At 45.3% G+C, this 19,025-nt stretch overlaps 1 protein-coding gene across 2 annotated transcripts in view; it reads left to right on the top strand.

Annotated features, from left to right (window-relative positions):
- The first annotated feature begins 1,051 nt into the window (after window positions 1-1,051).
- The window catches only part of Pard6g (par-6 family cell polarity regulator gamma), a 95,515-nt gene continuing 77,541 nt past the window's right edge, over window positions 1,052-19,025 (top strand). Inside the window, exon 1 of one of the 2 annotated variants that reach the window (XM_004861900.3) lies at window positions 1,052-1,379. In XM_004861900.3, the coding sequence (XP_004861957.1) occupies window positions 1,308-1,379 (72 nt within the window). In that variant the 5' untranslated portion in view covers window positions 1,052-1,307. The other variant, XM_087190865.1, reaches the window with a different exon arrangement.

The raw sequence follows: 19,025 nt of genomic DNA on the forward strand, positions 1-19,025 counted from the left end.
ACAGTATTACATCTTAAATATCCAATAAAAATAGAATGATTATAAATTATATTCATATATGCACCTTTTAAAAAGTACATTTTCTAAGAGCACTTAATGATGAAAATGTTCATTATGCAACATGCAGTGACAAAACCAGGTTACAAAACTGGATAAACAGCATGATCACAACTTTATAAAATATCTAAATATATACAGAAAAAATAGATATAAAATACACCCTAAAGCTCAGTAGAGTTCGCTGCATGACTTAAATGATTTCACTTTTTTTTCTTTCACTTTCTTGTATTCTCCAGATTTATTTTGCAAAGAATTTATGGTAAATTTATAATTATTTAAATTATAAATTATAAAAATTCATAGCATACTTCATAATAGTTTTCAAAACCTGTGTGTCTTGTCATCCTAACTTCTTCATAAATTCCTCACAGGCAGGCTGTACTTTTGCAAGAGGGTGGAAGAAACCAGCCTCTCCCTTAAAAGTTCTCAGTTGATGTCACTGTTAATAGATGCCAAACCTGTTCTCTTTTTTTCAACTAGCTTTCTTTAAAACATCTCTCTTACCATCAGAACAGCCTAGAGGTGCTTCTGATCCTCGCTTATTCCTTTTCATTTCACCTATGCTTGACTGCATTTAGGAGTTAGCATCTCTGAAGGTCTCTCTGCTAAACTAAGACCTGACAATTAGTGCGGGCAGGTGATGCTCAACGGGATCGGGCTTCCAATGGTTCTCATTAACATTCTTCTTCTAAATAACTACCCCAGACGGTGGCAAAAGTCTGCTCTCGTCCCAGACTGACCCGTGGGCAAACAAACCATGAACTCTGGGTAGGTCAGCGATGTTTCTTTTTCCAGGCGAGTTCAAGGAGCCAGGAGCGCGCGTCTACCGATCCAGACTGTCGGTGGAGGCGTGGTGGAGGCGGGTCCTCCGGGGTCGGACCCGAGGAGGCGGAGCCCGACCCGAGGAGGCGGAGCCCGATGAGGCGGGGCGCGGGAGGGGCGTGAGGAGGCGGGACGGGGGCAGCGGGAGGCGGGACCTAGGGCGTACAGAGGCGAAAGGCGGGACGCGAGGCGCCGGGAGGTGGGGCGGCGCAGGCCGGCGTCCTCCGCGCTCCTCCCGCGCGCGGCCCCTGGAGTTCCCGAGGCTCGCGGTCAACCCAGCTCCGGCCCGCAGCACGCCGAGCAGTCCCGCGTCGGAGCAAGTGCGGGTCGGAGCCGGGGAGGGCAGCGGAGGACATCCCCCTCCAGGTCCTTTCTGCAGCCCCTGAGCAGCTAGGGCGAAGGTGAGGCTGAGCGGGGCCGAAACCATGAACCGGAGTTTTCATAAGTCTCAGACCCTGCGCTTCTACGACTGCGGCGCGGTGGAAGTCAAGAGCAAGGTAAGCCCCCCGAGGCCTGCCCTGGCGGTCTGCATCTCCTCCCCTGGCAGAGGAATTGGGTGCCCGGCGGGTAACTGCAGCGCTGTGGGAAGCAACCAGTGCTAGCGACAACTTTCGAAGTTCGGCGCTGCGCACTACTGCGCTGGGTCCGTGGGATGTGCACGCGGGACCCCAGCGTTCTTCCCGCCCCTTGCGCGGACACAAAGCCCAGCAGACCGGTGAGGTCCTGTCGGGGCCGTGGGCCATCAGACAGTCCGTGCGGACTCGGATCCCACTCCCCGAGAGCTGCTCCTTTGTTCCACGAGCAACCGGTGACCGGGGCGTGCCACACGTTGCCGGGGAGGGCAGTGTTTCCGGGGCGAACTAGGGGCTGGGGGCTGCTCGAATTCCGGGCCATGTAGGGGATCTAGGGCCCGAGCCGGAGAAGGGCCTTAGCTGCGCCACCTCCTAGGTCGTGAAGACTTATCACCCGTAAGAAGAAGGCTGGCGGTCGGCTCTCAGAGCAAGGCCCCGGACCAGCCCCTAGCCCCTAACCGGGCTGGAGGTACTAGATCTCAGGTCCCAGGCGCGTCCGTGCCCCAGTCCCTGGCCTACTCCAGCCCCCATCCCCAAGCATGCTCTCTACCCAGACACGTCACTGGTGCGTGCCCCCAAGTCAGACCCCCTCAGGCCTCGGGTGTGCCTCCGGCCCAAGGCACCCTCCCCGCCAGCTGCGCCCCCAACCCAGACTAAGACTCGCTGCCATGGAGCCAGACCCAGACCCCGACCCCATAGACATGCTGGGCTCTTCCTGCTCCCTTCGCCCGGCAGAGCGTGCCTGAACTTGCGGGTCGCTGTGCGTCTGGGTAATTGGCTGATAGGATCTGGCGCTTCTGCCCTCTGCGGAGGCGGGCGGCTCCTTTTCAGAAGCTTTTGTTTGGGAGGGCCGAAGTGGTGGGCCCCTTGAGGCCAGGAGGAGCTGCAGTGGGTCGAGGTCCAGGGCAGGGGATGGGGGCAGGGGTGCTGGTGGAAGAGGTTGGTCCTTTGGGAGCCTTTTGCTGACTAGTGACTGAGGGCCTAGTGGCCTCCACGCCCTTTCTGCCTTCATATCTCTGTTCTCTGTAAGGCAAGGGGGAGCTGCCAGAGGGATGGGAAAGGGATCAGGCTTTGGCCCGCCTCCCCCCTCCCCCACTCAATTAGGGTGCGTGGCCTCCCAGTCTGTGAGGAGGCAAGCCTCATCCTGGGCTACTTCGAAGCCCCCAAAAGTGAGGGATTTCCCGGTGTCCACAGGGAGGGAGGAGGGTGTCTGAGCAATGCCCAGGGTGACATGGAGAGACCAGTGCTGTGAGTTGCAGGTTTTCTTTCCTATTTTGGGAGAACACAGGCTTTTTCTGAATCCCTTATTTCTAATAAAATCTTGCACTTCCCCTGAATACTAATTCTCTAACCCTTGCCCCACACCTACCCCTTCTGCCCCCAAATCCCCAAATCCAGTGCACCAGCTATGGGGTTGTGAAGGAATAAATGAGAGGTTGAAGTAATTGTTTGGCTTCTTTAGCTCCATACAGAGGCCACTAAACAAAGTGGTATTTAAATTTTGTTTAACTTTTGTTTTGAGATCATTGCAGATTCACAAGAAGAGAATACAGACATCTGAGGACACTTTGCCCAGCCTGCCACATGGTGACATGTGTGACTAGTACCATGTCACATTTGTAGGACCCTGACTATGGATCTCACCAGGGTGCTGTGCACTCACTTGCATGTATGTATGTATGTAGATCTGTGCAATTGTGAGACTACCAGCACAGTCAGGGTACAGAGCCATTCATCACAAAGATTCTCTCTACTGCCTGCTTACAATATCTGCTTCATTTTCAGTATGAACTGACTGGTATTGAATACTCTGCTCTGTTGCTTAGTAGCCGTGTGGCAGCTCTGTGCCTTATCAAACACACAGCAAGGCCCTGGGACAGATCTGGAGGAAATGCCCTAGCACCCAGGCCTTGTCCTGTAGGCATTTTTGGGCTGAGGCCCTGTATAGGCTGCTGGGGAGTGGGAGGGGAGTAGGGATCTGCCTTTGCCTTTCCCAAGAGTGTTAACCCACCTTCTGCATTACACGGAGTCAAGTTTAGATGCTCCTCTAGAGATGAGTGGCAGAATCAGAGTATTGGTTGAACTTGGAATTCTTGGAAAGGACCACATGGACCTGAGTCCTGCAGAACCAGCCATCAGGCATCCCCCACCCTCTGCTCCCATAATAGAACCCAACTTACTGCTTGTCCAGAGGGTCCACATGGCTCTTCCTTCAGTACACACCCTTCCAAACTCCCCTTTTTTATTTAATATGTGTTACTATGGAGTCTGTCTCTGCTGGGAGCAGCTCTTGTCACATACAATACAAGAGGCAAAACTTCATGACAGTGAGCACTTCACACAATCTAAACATAGCACCACAGCACCACTAGTTTGTTTCTGGGAAAATGACAGCCAGAGAACTGAGTGCCACCTACTACTTTTGGGGATGTTGCCCAGTCTCAGCTCATCTGTAAGATAGGTATTATACCTGATCTGCTTAGCTTCCAAGATGAAATGTGACAACAAATGTGGGAGCACATTGAAAACCATAGGGTTCCCACGATCTTAAGAGTTCAGTAGGGGGAACTAGATCCTGTGTCATTTAAAGATTCATGGTCTGAAAACTGCCTTAGGTCCTCTCAGAATTATTGTCATTTGCCATAGCTGGTCAGTTCCTGGGCAAGATTGGGGAGAAGGGCTTTTTGCCTGGTGGCTTTTCCCCTTGTCCCCTCATACTTTCCCAAACTTCTTTAATTCCAGTGACTCATCTGCTCTTCCCCAAAACAGCAGTATGCAATTCATTTTTTTTTTTTTTTCTGGTACTGGGGAATCAAACTCAGGACCTTGCACTTTTGAGGCAGGCCTGGTGCCACTGAGCTAAATCCCCAGCCCAGACTTTTTTGGTTGAGGACTTTCTTTTTTTTTTTTTGCTACAGGAGATTGAACTCAGGACCTTGGGCTTGCAAGGCAGGCAGCAGCACCACTGAGCTAAATCCCCAGCTAAATCCCTGGAAGAGTATGCATTTCTGATTACCTGGTTCCAGCTGATTTTCCCACTTACTTTTGCCTTTTGCTTCTCCTGTAAGGCCTACAGACATGAAAGCAGAGGCTGTGCTACTGATTAGAGGAAAGTGTTTAAGGCTAAGAGAAGAAGGACAACTGCTTAGGGCTCCTTGAAAGGTAGCAGGAAGGCTGGTGCAGGGGTGAGGAGGGATCTGAAGGGGCTAGAGAAGTAGATGAGTTTTCATTTGAGAAGATAGGAAGCATGGCCATTATGAACTCAGTAAAGTCTCTCACTCTGACATCAGTCCCACCATCCTGTGTTTATGCTTGAAAACCTAAAGGAACATGGATCATCCTGTCTGAGAAAGGTCTCAACCCCACAGTCAAATGAGTTATGGCCCCAGGTTCCTTCCCATGCCTCGTGTTCTCAGTCCCCACCTTGTTCTTCAACATCAACCTTGTTCTTGTACATCATCCTTTTCTGACAGTCCCTAACACTGGGCCAAGCTTCCTCTGTCTGACCTTTTCTCTGCTCATCTTAGGCCACTTAGGGCACTTGTCATGATGCTTGTCCCAGAGTCCTGTTTTTAGGAGAGGATCAAGGACCCTGCTGACACCACACAAAGCTCCAAGTGTCCATGGTGTCTGCGAGAATAACACCAAAGGTTTTAGTCCTTCTTGGGCCTCCTTGTTTAAAGAATATCAGGGCATAGAGAGTGGTATGCATCATTGATAATCCCACTGTCCCAAGTTGAGCCACTGTTAAATGTTGCCTTGTAGCCTTCTGATCTGTTATGTGCATGTATGCATGTATCACATTATGGTTTATAGAATTAGAATCATGTAAACACATTTTTTTACAGCTAGTTTCCCCCTTCCAACTTGACACTATGTTGTAAATGTTTCTTCAGATCATTAATATTCTTTCTTTTTGTGTGTGTGTGGAACCAGGGATCAAACTCAGGACCTCACTGAGCTAAACCTCCAGCTGGATATTAATGTTCTTAAAAAGATATTTTTAAAAATATATAGTATTCTTTCTCATGTCTAAGCCATAATTAAACCAATATCTTATTTTAATTCCTTACAGTTTTTCCAATAATAAACAGTCCTGTGAATAACATCTTATTAAAGTTTTCACACACAAATTTATAAAACATGTACACATAATAGCTATATGAAGATTCTTGGTTCTGATAAATCAGTGCAGAACTCTTATTGCGTGTTTAGGACAAATTAGTAGAAGTAAAATTACTTGGGATATAGATATGCACTTTTGTTTTTTTGGTGCTGAGAATCAAACCAAGGGCCTCTGGCAATCTAGGTACATGCTTCAGCTCAGCTGCTTTTCCAGCACAGTGTGCACATTTTTAAGAGTTTAAATATATATTGTTAAATATTCTTCCAAGAAGTCTCTTCCACCAGTTGACATTTGCTGTTTGATATCTATTCATCATCTTTCTTTCCTCATCCCCTTATTCTTCCCTCCTTCCATCACTGGACATTTCCTCATTCCTTCCTGATTATGTAAGTAGAATGATATTCTTTTGTGTTAATCTGTATTTCCTGAGTTATTAGCAAATTGAAATTTTTAACTTGTGTATCTAACTGCCTGAGCTGCTTGTCCACAGGAAGTTTCCCATCAGTTCAGGTAGTACTGAGAAGGATTGGTTTTCAGTGTGGAATAGAGCTGGTGTTCTTTCCCTAGAGTGGCCTTGCCCCAGATATTAACCCAGACCCTTTGGAATGGTGAGTGTATGAGGAGCATCTTGTACCCTGCTCATCATGTACTGCCTGGCCAGATTCTGCTGGGGATTGCTGGGCACAAAGTGTTTGATGTCAAGCATGTCTTCCTGGTCCTCAAGATCTTATCACTGGCTGAGCTTGTTGTTGGCTGCCATGGTGTTGCAGGGACATGCCCTTCCACCTGGTATGAGACAGCAGTGCGATGGACCCTAGGCCAGGCCTCCCCATCAGGTAGCTGGGGAGACTTGCCTCTCATGGGCCAGTTGAGAATTGCCTGGACATGGTTTGACTCACTTGTGTGTCAGCTACACCCTTTTAGGATTCTAGTTTGTTGTATTTGTGTACACATGTGTTTAAACAGGTTTGGGGACTTGATTTGGGAAGCTGCATCCGAAGGAGACTCTTGTCAGGGTTGCAGCTGGGGTATTAGTCTAGGGAGCATGGATGGTGTCGCTCTCCCCAGATGGCTGCCCTCTCTTGTGAGTATGTGGCCTGGAGTAGCAAAACGTACTGCAACTAATCAGAGGAGTCAAGCCCTTTCTTAGGACCCAGGTTATTTCAAGTAAGGCTAGAGTTCTGCCAATTTTAGGGAAAAAAGAGTATCAGCAGTTAGCAAATGTAGCCCTTCAATGTTTCAGAAGCAATAATGTCTGCCAGTCAAGTCTAGAAGTAGCACAAAGAGAGGCATCCTAACCTTTCCCTTAGAGGTGGCAAGAGGAAGCTTAGAAGGACAGCAGTAGAATGTGCTGGGTGGTTACATTTGTCCAGCTGGCTGTTTTCATGGTAAATCTTCATGTTTACTGACTTGGCAAATTTCAATTTTACTGTGAAGCTGGGAGCCATAGGATGTGCTGTGCTTATTTGCAGCCCCCCAGCTTCTCCCCAGCACACACCTGAGCCTTGTTCTTATGTTGTCCTGGACATGCTGGTGATAAGGAGTGTGGTACTAAGCCAGAAAGTGCCCACTCTTAAGAGGTCATGTTCTGAAGCATTTCTTAATATTTATTCAATGTCCCTCCAATGTATATTTGCATGTATGTGCCAGATATGGTTCTAAATGCAATCCAGTTGCAAATAATAGTTCATTAATCCTCATCACAAGCTGTGAGGTAGGTTTTCTTATCATCCCCATTATCCACAAAGGGACACTGACCCACAGAAAGCTTCTGTGACCTACCCAGGATCGTAAAGCTCAAGAGAGAGTTTGAAACCCGATATTCTGGCTCTAGAGTCTATGATTGATTCTCCTGTTTCTCTGTGGCCACAGGTAGAGGAAACCTCATGGATATTTTTAGGAATTGTCAATCTGTGAAATCCAGACCAGGCTATAGATGTGGGTGTCCTAGCTCTACCTATGTAGGATGAAAGACCTTGGCTGTCTGAGTCTGGAGCTAATAGAATCAGCTGGGAGGGGAAGTCTTGTGCTTCTGGGGGAAGAAGTTCTATTTTCCTTGCATCACCATACAGGGTCTTGCTGTAAGGCCTCGAAGGAATCCCTGTGTTCAATAGCTATTCTTAAGTCTGATCCTACCCTCCATCTGTTCTTTTGTTTGCACATTTACTAAGCAACTCCTATGTGGCAAGCATAAGTCACATGTTAGGGTACAAGGGCAACAAAAGCAGAGGCCTCCCTCTTGTCAGGTGAATGGAAAGATGGGGGGAATTCATCCTGCTCTCCAAGCTATCACCAAATCTCCAATTTCACATCTCTGAATCCAGAGGCCCCAATCAGCCCAGCCATCCCACCATCCAGGATGCTTAGTCAATGTACATTACTCTCCTGGTGTTGTTCTTATGTGTTCTCTGCATCAGCAACAGGGAGGCCTGCTAGGTTGGTTCTCTGGGGCAGGTCTCAGGTTGACACTTCTGGAATCAGCTGGGCTCACATATTTTCCTTCATTTGGAGCTCTTCAATCCTCCACACAATGCTGACTGAATTTAATGTGCTGGGAGGCCAGCCTAGAAAGTTGACACCATTTTTAATGGAGTGCTCCAATGAAGAAATTAACATCTGGGCCAGGAATGTAGCTTAGCAGTGCAGTGTCTGCCTGGCAAGCTCGAGTCCCTGTGTTCAATTCCCGGTACCAAAAAAAAAAAAAAAAAATTAACATCTAACATGTAAAGAGCAGTGCTTTGTGTACATTCAGCATCCAGTAAATGTTCATTGAGATGAATTCAGATGAGATATACCTTAATTTTCTGATAGCTATTAGTTCAGAAATGGGCTGATAGGCCTACTTCTTGAAGAAGATGATAAACTCTGGATTTACAGTTGGCTTATTGCCACAGTTTCTCTGGAGGGGCCAGTGGCCTTACACTCTCCCTCCCTCCCTGTGAAAGTGATCATACCAGAGTCATGGGGAAGGGGAGAAGATACGCTGAACAAAACAGAGAAACCTGGAAAATTAAAACTCCTGTATTGCTCAACCTGGCATAGTGGTGCACGACTGTAATCACAGCTACTCATGAGGCTGAGGCAGTAAGATTGTATGTTCTGGGCCAGCCTAGGCAATTTAGCAAGGCTCAAAGAAATAAAAGAGGGTGGGCATGTGTTGTGCCCAGATTTCGAGGTCCCCAAAGACCACCAAGGAGCCGATTCCGATGTAAACACACGAGGGTCGTTTATTCAAGCTCGAGCAGGGACTCCCAACCATCACCGCCTCAGCAGGTCAAGATTGAGAGCCCTGACTCCAAATCAGCAGGGGTTTTTATAGTGGTTACAGCAAGGTTCTAGATTGGCAATTAAACCTGATTGATTGTGCCTTGCGCACCCAAGCTGCAAACGGTTGCTAACTACTGATTAGCTGTTGCTAGGGGACGGCTGAACACTCTCACATGCAGGTGGTCAAAATACATCTTGTGGTTTTTCTTAGAACTGAAGTTTATGCCACCAAATTTTAGAATGGAGTCACTTAGGTCTCACACATGTAGCTCAGCATTCCTTAGGTTCAATCCATAGTACAACAAAACAAAAGCCCATATTGCTATTTCTGCCATTTTTCATGCCTCCTGATTTTCTTAGTGCCCTGCTTGTGGCCAGGACTGCATCTTCAAGGTTCAGCATGACCTGCTTCTTCCTGCAGAGATGCCTCAGGTGCACCAGGGCCCAGCCAGGGAATAAGGGGAGCTGGGTCACTTCCTGTGATAGGTGTGTCTGCAGTTACTTGTGACTATACCCCTCATTGTCGTTCCCATGCTCCTTGGTGAGGGCTGTGCTGTTCTGTACCCTGCCCTGTATCCCTCAACCGCTCATCCCTGTCCTAAGCTGTGGGTATTGGGGTTTAAGGGTGGACCCCCCCACTCACCATCCCCAACCTGAGCAAATCTGTACTCTTTTGGGGTTCATATATGGCATTTTACTTGGAAAAGAAGGATTTTACTGCTTAAAGAGTTTGACCATAGTTCAGTATGGTCTCAGGCTGGATGCCAGGCTCTCCTCATAGCCCAACCTGCATTAAATTCTTAATGATACTCATTGACTTACCTGCAAGTGAAGACACTGCCAGCTGTGTGCTCTGCACTGGTCTTCTGTCAGCTTAATGTCTGTGCAGTTGTCTGTGTTGTGTAAGAGCACAATCATATTTTTCATTGACAGCCAGCAGTTCTTTTTTTTTTTTACTGGAGCCCCCATACTCTTTTATGTGATGTACCACAGCCTGTGTTTCTGTTCTCTAGCTGAGGGTGTAGGTGTTGCTTGCAGAGTTTGGCTCCAGTGACCAAAGTTGCCATGAATGTTCCAATGCATGTCCTCGGGCAGCATGTGCACGCATTTCTGTTCCATGCATAAACATTTGCAGTTCTGACTTGTCACAGAGAGCCTGGTGATCATGACCATCAGCCATCCCCATGCTGCTGTCCTTTATTCCAGGGAGGCTGACCTATGAAGTAAAGTTAGCTACTGGTCTCACCTGCAACTCTCCCCAGCATTGCTCTTACTCTAGTGTCTGGAAAAGACTCATTATTTTGTAGAATTTAGACTCCCTACTGCTGATGTGTGAAGGGCTTTCATGACCTTCTGCCCCCCACCCTCCGGTACCAAGGATTGAACTCAGGACCTTGGGCTTGGCAGGTAGGTGCAGCCCCACTGGGCTACATCCCTGGCCCTTTTCATGGCCTTTTGAAAATGCTTTTTCTTTCAGTGTTGGGGATTGAACCCAAGGCCTCACACAAGCACTAGATAAGTGCTCTAGCACTGAGCTATATCCCCTACCCCTTTTATAACCTTACATTTGATTCTTGGTTGAATAGTTGCTTTTACGTGTTTCTTGGCTTTCCTTTAGTCCATTGCAGCAGATCATTCGAGGATCTCCTCTGATGGGCTGGACATTATGGGGGACTTGGGGACATGAGATGAATGAGTGCCACTTAGCAGGTCAGAGTGTCTCTGTGATGCTGTTTCTGTGTGTAATGAAGGTTGGAAATTCTTCCTTTCAAAAATGCCTGAGTTTCGTGGGTAGGGTGAACACCCACAGCATCCTCACAAGTAGCAGACCATAGAAACCTGTGGAGCAAGAGTGTTCCTTGCACCTTCTCCAGGAGATGTGCCTGGGCCACCCCATAGGCAGCTTCTCACTGCACACACACTTGAAACTTCCGAGGTTGTGTGCACATTGTAGGAATTTCTATGCTCTTCATAAAAGTCCCATCTACCAAGGAAATGCATTTATTTTCCATTTTATTGCATTGATATGATTGTTAAAAGCTGGATCATGAATCACTCAGTCCTATGCCAAGAGATCTCTCTCTCTCTCGGTGCCTCTACCTCTGAGACAGGATGGGTGGGACTAAGGCTCCCAGACCCAAAACACTTGCTCTCAGGTGGCTTCTGGTGGATATGTTCTGGTATGGAAGGACTCACAGAGGGTCTATGAAAGAAAGAGGTTGGAGGGCTATAAGTGCTGTTATTTTTAGGTGGTCAGTTGTAGAGGAATTTGGAGATGGGAGTACTATTAGTATCCTGTTCTACATGACTCAAGGAGCCAGAGCCACTGACTGCCCAACTGCAGTCCCGACCTCCCTCAATTGTCTGAAATACCAAGATGTTTCTATGGGACAAAACAAACTTCTCTACCTGCAAAGCAGTCCCTCACAAGGTGGAGGAGATGCACATGCCCCAAATTTCCTGTGGCCACCTTGAGCCCACTCCTATACTGGCGTAGGGATGAGAAGGAAAAGGCCACCTGGGTCTCTCTGTGGTCTGAGTAATTGATGCTGAAGTTTAGATGTAATTTTATTTTCATTCTTTTATTGGTACATTGTAGGTATACAACACAATTACATTTCTCATTAGGAATTGTACCTTTACATAATGCATCTTGGTTCTTTTTTTTTCCCCATTCCTAGCCCTCCCTTCACGCCCTCCACCCTTCCCTATTTACAAAGACTTTATTTCCATTTTTTCCATTTCTCCTCATTTTTCCTTTCCCTTCTTTCCTTTCCCCTGCCCCTCCCACTACCCCTACCCCTTTGGACCTTTTCTTCCTATTTTACATTATCGATTATTCATTCTAATCATTGGTACATTTTAGGTATACGATATAATGACATTCATCATTGGAAATTTGCACCTTTACACAGTCTCTCTTGGTTCTTATTTTTCACCCTTGCCCAGCCCTCTCTTCAACCCCTCCAGTCCTCCCTATTTACAAAGATTTTGTTCCTATTTTTCCATTTTCTCATATTAATCCCATTCCCTTCTATCCTTTCCCCTAGCCCTCCCACTTCCTTCCCCTTTGCCCCTTTTCTTCCTATTTCACATGACCTATTATACATTTAGTCCTTATTTACACTTTCAGTTTCTCACACCAGAGAAACTATTTGGTATTTACACATGTGTGTCCTATTTATTTCACTTAAGAATATCGCCTCAATGTGCACCCACTTAGCTATAAATGTCTCTAATTTCTCATTTTTTATGACTGAGTAGTGCTCCATTTTATTAAGAAAACACATTTTCTTTATCCAGTCTCCAGTTGATGGGCATTTGGGCTGTTTCCAAGTTTTAGCTATTACAAATTGTGCTGATATGAACATGGGTGCACATATATCACTATGGTATGATTCTTTCAATTCTTTGGGGAAGATCCCCAGCAGTGGAATAGCAGGGTCAAATGGGACTTCCAGTCCTAGTTCTTTGAAGTATCTCCATACTGATTTCCACAGTGCTTGCACCAGTCGACACTCCCACCAGCAGTGGAGCAGGGTTCCTCTTTCCCCACAGCCCCACCAGGATTTGTTATTGGTTGATTTCATGATAGCAGCCATTCTTTCTGGAGTGAGGTGGAATCTCAGCGTTGATTTCATTTGCATCTCTCGAATGACCAGTGATGTTGAACATGTTTTCATGTATTTATTTGCTATTTCTACTTCCTTGAGAAATGTCTGTTCATTTCAGATGCCTATTTTTGGATTGGGTCGTTAAATTTGGGAGGTCTGATCTTTTTAAGTTCTTTATAGATTCGAGATAGACCTTTGTCTGAGGAAGAGCAGGTGAAGATTTTTTCCCACATTGTGGGTTGTCTCTTCACACTGCTGGTGGTTTCTCTTGCTGTGCAGAAGCCTTTTAATAAGAAGAGGTACCACTTGTTGATTGTTTGTGCTAGTTCACGGGCAACTGAGGTTTTGTTCATAAAATCTTTTCCTACACCAATGTCTTCAAGGGTTCTACCTAACCTCTGTTCCAACTGGTTCAGAGTTTCTATTTTAATATTTAGATCTTTAATCCATTTTGATTTTAGTTTAGTGCATGGTGAGAGATATAGGTCTAGTTTTAATCTTTGGCAAGTTGAAGCCCAATTTTTCCAGCACCATTTATTAAAGAGGCTATCTTTCCTCCAGTGAGGGTGTTTGGCTCCTTTGTCAAAGATGAGATGGCTGAGTGTGTCTGGCGTTGTTTCTGCATCTTCTAATCTGTTCCACTGGTCCTCAAGTCTGTTTCTTTGCCAGTACCATGCTGTTTATATCACAGTAGCTTTGTAGTAGAGTTGCAGGTTGGGGATTGTGATACTCGCTGCCATGTCTCTGTTACCTAGAATTGCTTTTGCTATTCTGGGTCTCTTCTTGTTCCAAATGAATTTTTGGATTGTTTTCTCAAGGTCTATGAAGTATGCTGCTGGGATCTCAATTGGAATTGCATTAAATCTATATAGCAGTTTTGGAAGTATGGCCATTTTCACTCTATTAATCCTTTCTACCCAGGAGCAGGGGATGTCTGTCCATTTTCTGATATCATCTTCAATCTCTCTTTTCAAAGTGCCATAGTTTTCAGAGAAGAGGTCCTTGATTTCTTTCGTTAGGATGATTCCTAGGTATTTCAGGTTTTTGGATGCTATTGTGAAAGGAATTATTTGCCCTATTTCTCTCTCAGGGAGTCTGTCATTCGTGTAGAGGAAAGCTATTGATTTTTGTGTGTTGACCTTTTGACCAGCTACTTGACTGAATTTGGTTATTAAGTCTAGAAGACTTTTGGTGGAGTTCTTGGGGTCTTCTATATAGAGTATCATGTCATCTGCAAATAATGACAATTTGACTTCTTCATTACCTATCTTTATTCCTTTTATTTCTTTTTCTTGTCTAATTGCCGTGGCTAATGTTTCTAGAACTATATTGAACAAGAGTGGTGATAGTGGACATCCTTGTCTTGTTCCTGATTTGAGTGTGAAGGATTTCAGTTTTTGACCATTTAGTATGATATTGGCTGTTGGTTTTTCATAGATGGCTTCTATCAGTTTGAGGTAGAGACCATCTATTCCAATTTTTTGTAGGTTTTTTATCATAAATGCATGTTGGATTTTGTCAAATGCTTTTTCTGCGTCTATGGAGATAATCATATAGTTTTTGTCCTTGGCTCTATTGATATAGTGTATTACATTAATTGATTTTCATATATTGAACTATCCCTGCATTCCTGGGATGAATCCCACTTGATCAGGGTGTATGATCTTCTTGATGATCTTCTGCATTCTGTTTGCCAGTATCTTATTAAGGATTTTTGCATTTGTGTTCACTAGTGAGATTGGCCTATAGTTCTCTTTTTCAGTTGGGTCTTTCTCTGCTTTGGGGATCAAGGTGATGCTTGTTTCCAGGAATGAATTTGGGAGTATTGCTTCCCTTTCAATTTCATTGAAGAGTTTAAACAGTAGTGGCAGCAGTTCCTCTCTAAATGTCTTGTAGAATTCAGCAGTGAAGCCATCAGGGCCCAGGCTTTTCTTAGTTGATAAGCTTTTAATTACATTTTCAATTTCATTGGTTGATATTGGGTTGTTCAGAATTTTTAGGTCTTCTTCGCTCAACTTTGGTAATTCATATGTATCTAGGAATCTGTCCATTTCTTCTGTGTTGTCCATCTTATTGGCGTATAGGTTCTGGAAGTAGATATTGATGATCATCTGGATTTCTGCTGGGTCTGTTGTAATTTCACCCTTTTCATTCCTAATTGCATGGATTTGGGCCTTTCCTTTCTCTGACAAGGTTGGCTAAAGGTTTGTCAATTTTGTTGATTCTTTCAAAGTACCAACTCTTGGCTTCATTGATTTTTTTTCTATCATTCTCTTAGTCTCCATTGCATTGATTTCTCCTCTGATCTTTATAATTTCCTCCCTTTTATGAGCTTTGGGGTTGTCCTGCTCTTCCTTTTCTAGAAGCTTGAGGTTCAGTATCAGGTTGTTTAATTGGGCTTGTTCTGTTTTCCTAATATGTGTATTCACTGCTATGAATTTCCCTCGTAAGACTGCTTTCATTGTGTCCCATAGATTCCAATATGTTGTACTGTCATTGTCATTTAATTGAAGGAACTGTCTGATTTCTTCTTTAATTTCCTCTGTGACCCACTGGTTATTCAGAAGTATGTGGTTCAATTTCCATGTGTTTATGAAATTTTTTGAGTTTCTTTTGCTATGGATCTCCAGTTTCATCGCACTATGGTCTGATAATATACAGGGGATAACTTCAATTCCTTTACACTTACTTAAACATGTTCTATGTGTGAGTATGTGGTCTAGTTTGGAGAATGACCCATGTGCAGCCGAGAAGAATGTGTATTCTGATTTTGTGGGGTGGAAGACTCTGTAAACATCTGTTAAGTTCATTTGTTCAAGAGTTTGATTGAGTTCTAGTATTTCATTACTTATTTTTAGTCTAGTTGATCTATCTATTTGTGACAGTGGGGTGTTAAGGTCCCCCACTACAATTGTATTAGTGCATATATGACTTTTCATGTCTGCTAGTATTTGTTTTATATAGTTGGGTGCACTAGTGTTTGGTACCTAGATATTTATGATTGTCATCTCTTCCTCTTGGATTCTTCCCTTTACAAGGATGTAGTGTCCTTTTTCGTCTCTCTTAATCAGTGTTGGTTTGAAATCTAGTTGATCTGCAAAGAGGATAGCTACTCCTGCTTTTTTTTGGGTTCCCGTCGCATGCAGTATTGTTTTCCACCCTTTCACTTTCAGTCTATGAGTTTCCTTTTGAATTAAGTGTGTTTCTTGTATGCAGCATATTGTTGGATTTTGCTTCTTGACCCATTCTGCCAGTCCATTTCTTTTGATTGGTGCATTGAGACCATTAACATTGATGGTTATAACTGAAACGTATTGACTTGTCATTGCCATGACTTTTTCTTTTTGTTGGGTTCTCCCCCTTTACATTTAATTTCTTGTCATGCCAGATGGGTTCATTCTGCTTTGCTTCCTGGGGTTGTGATCCTCAATGTCTGTTCCTAGGATATTGTGTAAAATTCTGTGGAGTGCTGGTTTGGTATTCACAAAGTTTCTAAGGTGCTCTTTGTCATGAAAGTATCTTATTTCTCCATCAATTTTCAAAGATAGTTTTGCAGGGTACATCAGTCTGGATTGGAGGCTGTTTTCTTTTAGGACTTGGAATATGTCACTCCAAGCTCTTCTTGCCTTGATGGTTTGTGTTGAGAAGTCTGCTGTGATTCTGATGGGCTTTTCTTTGTATGTGATTTGTTTCTTTTCTCTAACTGCTTGGAGAACTTCGTTCTTCTGTTGTGTTTCTGGAATCTTAACAATTATATGCCTATGTTTAGATATCTTTTGATCAAGGCTATTTGGAGTCCTATATGCCTCACTTATCTGTATGTCAAGCTCTTTTCCCCTGCTTGGGAAGTTTTCTGCCATTATTTCTGTGAAGAGATTTTTTATGTCATCTCCTCTCTCTCTTGTTTCTTTGTTGAGTCCAATCAGTCTTATGTCATTCTTCTTTGCATCATCTAGCAGCTGCTGGATTGATTTCTCATGTTCCCTTATAATTTTGAAGCAATTTTTCTTTTCCTGATCACTAACTGCAATCTTATCTTCTATATCTGAAATTCTGTCCTCACATTGGCTCATTCTGCTGTGTAGAGTTTCAATGGAGTTTTTCATGTCCTGGAAATCTATTTACATCTGTTTTATGGGTTCCATTTGTTTCTTATGTTGGGATTCCATCATGTTCCTGAGCTCCTCTCTAGATTTATTAATCATGTCTTGCACTAGGGGCACAATTTCTCCTGTTATCTGAGAAATTATTTCTGATTTCATTTTTTCCAGATCCCCTTTTGTTGCCTGTTCAGTGGGTCCAGGTGGTTGAGTATCAGAGTGTTCCATCTCATTTCCCTTTGGGGTTTCTGTAGGTGATCTGGAAGTCTGGTTTTGAGACTTATTTACATGTTTTCTCATTTCGACTGGGGCAGGGGGCTGTTAGCGCCTGCACGGCTTACCTCCTCTGAGCTGGGAGAGGTGGGACTGGGGCCAGGAGCAGCGGTAGGGATGGTGACCCAAAAGCCCTTTCCTGTGGGCTGGGAGCAGCCAGAGGGATGGTGACTGGGAATCCCCTTCCTCTGGACCAGGAGCAGTGGGATGGTGGCTCAGAAGCCCCTACCTCTGGGCCAGGAGCGGTGGGAGGGATGGTGGCCCAGAAGCCCCTTCCTCTGGGCCAGGAGCAGCGGAACAGAAGGTCGCCCAAAAGTCCTTTCCCCTGGGCTGGGAGCAGCGGGAGGGATGGTGACTGGGAAGCCCCTACCTCTAGCCTGGGAGCAGTGGGACTCAGTACCTTGGTCTGGTGATCTGGTGTCCTCTTCGTCTTTGTAGTGTGGAACCAGGTGGCTGCCTGTCTGCAGTGGGGTGATCTAGATCTAATGTTACCTCAGTTGCTGTGTTCTGTTTGAAAACTATGCATGAATGTGCTCCGTTTGCTGGCAGTGAGATTGTTTGCCTGGAAGGTAACCTATGTTTCTGAGCAAACAGACCATAAATGTAGACTAGTTACTGCCATGAAAAGCAGTGTGTTGACCAAGCCTTACTTTGCTCTTGATGAGATAATCTGCCCTGAGAGCCTGCATGGAGCTCCTTCCCTCAAGAGAGTCTCACTGTGAACTCATGGTTGACTGTCCTCCTACTATTTCCCAAGGGACATGGCCTCACTGGCTTTGAGAGGGACAAGGCTGGTCAAGGCTTGGAGATGCCTCTCTCAGCCCAGGCAATGATCACAGCTTGGCCAAGGATTAGCATTTGATGCCTAGTTGATGAGATGTCCCATTGTGGCATTGCCCAAGTTCCTCCTGGAGCCTGTTTCTTTGGGGATCCTCCTTCCCTAGGAGCCTAGTCAGACCTGTGGGAGAGGCTGTCATGCAGACACATCACGTGAAATAGAGTCCATGTATGGGTGATCTTTTCTCATCAGTTTGAATGATGGTCCATGGTTATAGTTGCCTCTCTTAGGCATCATCTGTGCCAAATTTCACACTCTGTTCTTGGCATAGAGATTTTTCTTGATGCTTGTGGCAGCTTCTGCAGTAGACAGTTTCCTTGGCTGTAGAGATGAGGACCCTGAAACTCAACAAGACCATGAAATCATGGCAGAGCCATTAAGCCATGTGTGTTGGGGTCCACAATTCTGAGTTGCAGTACTATCCTGTATCCAAGTAGTTCCATTGTCCATGATTCCACTTCTTGGGAAACAGGTAACACCTGCCTGCACAGAGGTCAGTATTTAACACCTCTACCTCTCTCCCCAATGTCCTGGCATAGGCTTAGGGATGGACTGCTTCGTAAATGGCCTCCTGCATCCTGTGAGATGCTCTCCTCAGCAGCCTGAGCCTTTGATCCTACCTGGGAGTGCTGGAATGGGATGCATTTGGCCAGCCTATCTGAAGGGTGCAGGAAGTGCAGACTGGGAGCTCAGGCTCAGCCACCTCACCCATTTCCTTCTGCAGGACTACAGCAAGGCCTGTTACTGGGCCTGCAGATCCTGGCATGGACAGATCACTACCAGAGGCTCTCTGAATTGCACAGCTGGGGATGCAACACTCACTAGAGCTATGAGCTCTAGTCTCATGGAATTAAAGAAAAGGTTTTTTTTGGAAAATGGACTTAAAGAATAGCTGCTTTCTGGCAGTGGAAAGGACAGGCTAAAAAAGCAAAGGCAAAAGTAGGAAGTGTGGCTCACCTGAAGAAAGGTAGTGTTCAACCCACAAAGGAAGCAAACCTGTGGCAGACTTACAAATACGCAGACTCAGAGATTTGCGAGTTTGGGTTTGGAGGAAGGCACAGCAGCGGCCCTGTGAAACGTGTAAGATGCCTTGTCTAACCTCCAGAGAACTAGCAGCTCAGGGAACAAGTCTCACTCTCCCAGAAGATACTGTGTGAGCACAGGACATTCCCATTAGATTCCTAAACCCAATAGAGGTGAGGAATATATTTTCTTCACTGGGAGTAATATATTTTCATCTCAAATTTTACCAAGGAGACCCAAGCTCAAGAGAAGTTAAGTATGTTGTTCAGAGTTACACAGCCAGTAAAGGAGAGCAAGACTGGAAGCCAGGCACTTTGACTTTTCCATCTA

This window comes from Heterocephalus glaber, unplaced genomic scaffold (genome assembly GCF_053883595.1).
Source record: "Heterocephalus glaber isolate CG9 unplaced genomic scaffold, H.glaber_assembly_v1.0 deba00000331, whole genome shotgun sequence".
In the NCBI taxonomy this organism is placed as follows: domain Eukaryota; kingdom Metazoa; phylum Chordata; class Mammalia; order Rodentia; family Bathyergidae; genus Heterocephalus; species Heterocephalus glaber.